This window comes from Hipposideros armiger, unplaced genomic scaffold (genome assembly GCF_001890085.2).
Source record: "Hipposideros armiger isolate ML-2016 unplaced genomic scaffold, ASM189008v1 scaffold_486, whole genome shotgun sequence".
NCBI lineage: Eukaryota > Metazoa > Chordata > Mammalia > Chiroptera > Hipposideridae > Hipposideros > Hipposideros armiger.
Window position 1 is genome coordinate 1,176,648 of NW_017731836.1, and position 2,932 is coordinate 1,179,579.

Consider the following 2,932-nt stretch of genomic DNA (forward strand, 5'->3'; position numbering starts at 1 on the left):
GTTAGGGAGAAGAGTTTTCTCCAAGACCCGGAGGCTGTGTGTCTGTAGGGCAGGGGAGATTGACACAGGACATGGTAAACGTGGCCTGATGGGGGTGAGGCAGGGGACAGCAACAGGCTCACCACCGCCTCAGTCTTCACTGGCAATGTTACTAAGTGCTTGGAGAATTTTTAAGTGTTTAATTTTGGAAAGCCTTCCCTGCTTTTTGCAGACTAGGGACTGAGACAGATGAGGGCCCCTGTGCAGCTGGTGAGAACGCTGCTTCTTACAGGGGGACCCTATCTGTATAGTAGCCTCAAATCACAGCCTTTCTCAGTCAGTCTATTTAAAATACTTTCAAACAGCTCCTTAAATGGGAACCCTGCATTGAATCTTTTTGTAATGGAACAGCTCATCCTCAATATGTTGTCTTCATCTGTTTGATAAGCTTGGGGTTTTGATTTTTCATAAAGGTTACACCAGTAAATCCTCAGAGCCTAACATTTAAGACAAGACTGTGCCCAGGCCGGGGATGTCTTTAGTGCATTTCATTGCTTTGTGAACTCTTTGGTATTAGAAGCAAAGGGATTCTCCTAGCCCTTTGGTCTTGGTTGAGAAGTCATTTTAGCGAGCGTGTCACCGCATGCCAGCTGCACTCAGTTCCCTCCTCTTTCCCTTCTCTGGTTTTGTTTTCATTCTATTGTTTTAAAAAGTATCTCAAGCATTGACACCTTTATTAAAAGATATATATTTTAAAGAAGGTAAAAGCACTAACTCTCACAAATATAAAATGCCTTCATAGCGGAGATTTAATTTATTAAGGAGGGAATAAGATGTTACAACTATTTCCAAGGAGAATTAAAAAAAACCAAAAACCCACTCATGTAGAAAACCAGGGATGCTGAAATGAATTTATAGACAGATGCAAAATTGATCAGTATTTACAAGGCAATCAATAATCAAGTGCATCTCCACTGGGACACAATCCATCTTCATTTCTAGGGATAAGAATCATTTGTATTATATCGCTATCAGTTTTCTATAACTTAGAGGGTTGTTAAATAGCTCCAGGACAATGAAAGCCAGAGAGAACCTGGAAGGGTATGCTAGACAGGACCCAGTAATTTTTTATGCTCATTTCAAAGGCTTTCATAGTTTTTCCTGATACTTAAAGAAATCCTTATTGTAAGGAAGTGCATATACTAACCCCAGGGCTGACTGTGGCCGTTGACCGGAGTGGGTGATAGAATATCAGCGGCCTCCTGCGGTGGGCTTAAACCTAGTTAAAGGTACAGTGGTGCCTTCCTCTAATTATTGTCCTGCTGGGTCTGAGAGAAAGGACCAACAACTTGAAGGCCCTTTGGGTTCTTCTTTAATCCCTTTCGGGAAAAACAAGGACTGCCCTCTAAGCTCCATTCCTCCCTCCAAGTCCATTCACAACCCTTTGTTTGAATTTAAGAAGAAGGTTAAAAAAATTATAGACGTTTTCCTGGCCCGGACCGGCTTTTATTCCCTTCATAACTCGGCCCCAGGGAGACCTCATTCTGATAATTTTCTTTAGTTAAGAGGGGAGAACCCACATTGTCACGTGTCAGGGAATGCACCTTTGAGCTGACATATCTTTGCCTATTGAGGGCTCTTGATAGTTGGTCTTTAAACTCATTTTTATCAACAGGCTTAATAAAATGTTCCCACCAGAATTTCCTGCCAGAGTGCTGACTGGTCTCCTGGTTAAAAATTTCTGTGAACCTCAAAATCAGATGTAAATGATTTGATACTAATTTAATTGTGAAGTTTGACCCTTCTGGATCCTGGATTCTTCTGTGTCCACCATCTAATTCAGGGGCCAAGCAGCTGACGTTCTGACGGTCTTGTCCTGATGCTGTCGTGCCTGGTTTTGCTAGGTCTCCCACTTCCTTGATGTCTAAGTTCCTTCTGGTGCTGTTGGCCCATTTGCCTGCCCATCAGCCCCTCCCCCAAGGCGGGAGCAGGAGGAGAGGAGCCCGAGGTGGCTGCTCAGAGCCCGGAGGCCTGAGCAGAAGGAACTGGATATCTATCAAATCAGAGAATGCTTCATATTTTTCTCTGACTTTTGCTTTTCCTTTTTTTCTTTCCTGGTCATTCCCACAGCCAATTTGGCTGTTTAGTCCTGCCTGCTAAGACTATTCTATTTGGAAGTTAGTGTAATCTTAGTCTGCCCGCTAACTGCCTCAAAGACTATTTTTAAAAAGTTACATGAGTAATACCCCAACAAGGAACTGTTCTAGGCTCGGTGGGCTGACCTCTGCTGTCATTTGAAGGTCATGGAGGCGGAGCAAACCAAGACAAGGAGCGAGCTGGTGCACAAAGAGACGGCAGCCAGGTACAATGCGGCCATGGGCCGCATGCGGCAGCTGGAGAAGAAACTCAAGAGAGCCATCAACAAGTCCAAGTGAGTCTGGGCCTGAGGGCCCCTGGGGTGGTTGTCCCCCTCTTCCGGATCCTCTCAACCTTTTATGTGCCTTGCACTCAGGGACCTGCCTCACCAGAGCCCCCTGCCCAGGCTCCCTTTGCCCCATAGCATTCTGCGTAACTCCCAGAGAGAGAAGGTGTTCAGTGGTGGGGCTGCTTCTGGAAAACAGGAAAAGGAATTTCAAAAGCAAACCATGACATGGCCCAGTGGCTGGGCCTCAGCTTATCTGTCATTATAATGGAGATGAGCTGTGTACACGATACATGGTCTCTGTGGACCAAGAGCTGATGAAATGGTACAAGATGGGTTTTAATGGAGGTTTTGTCCAAGCTCTTTTCACTACCACTCCTATATATTGTTATACAATAATGATCTTGGAGACAAGCCTCCTGCTTTACTCACAGTTGCTGGGCCTCCAAGCAAAAGAAACAGGACTTGGGACGGCCTGGACCCAACAGCCAAAGACAGACCCAGAGCTTCATGGTGGGTGAAGGGCTCAAG

The 2,932-nt window shown here is 45.3% G+C and overlaps 1 protein-coding gene across 1 annotated transcript in view; it reads left to right on the forward strand.

The window, feature by feature from the left end:
* The window catches only part of SH3BP5 (SH3 domain binding protein 5), a 78,531-nt gene that overhangs the window by 66,297 nt on the left and 9,302 nt on the right, over nt 1-2,932 (forward strand). The window contains exon 5 of the mRNA XM_019667145.1: nt 2,280-2,410. Coding sequence (XP_019522690.1) covers nt 2,280-2,410 — 131 coding nt within the window. The remainder of the gene's footprint in view (nt 1-2,279; nt 2,411-2,932) is intronic.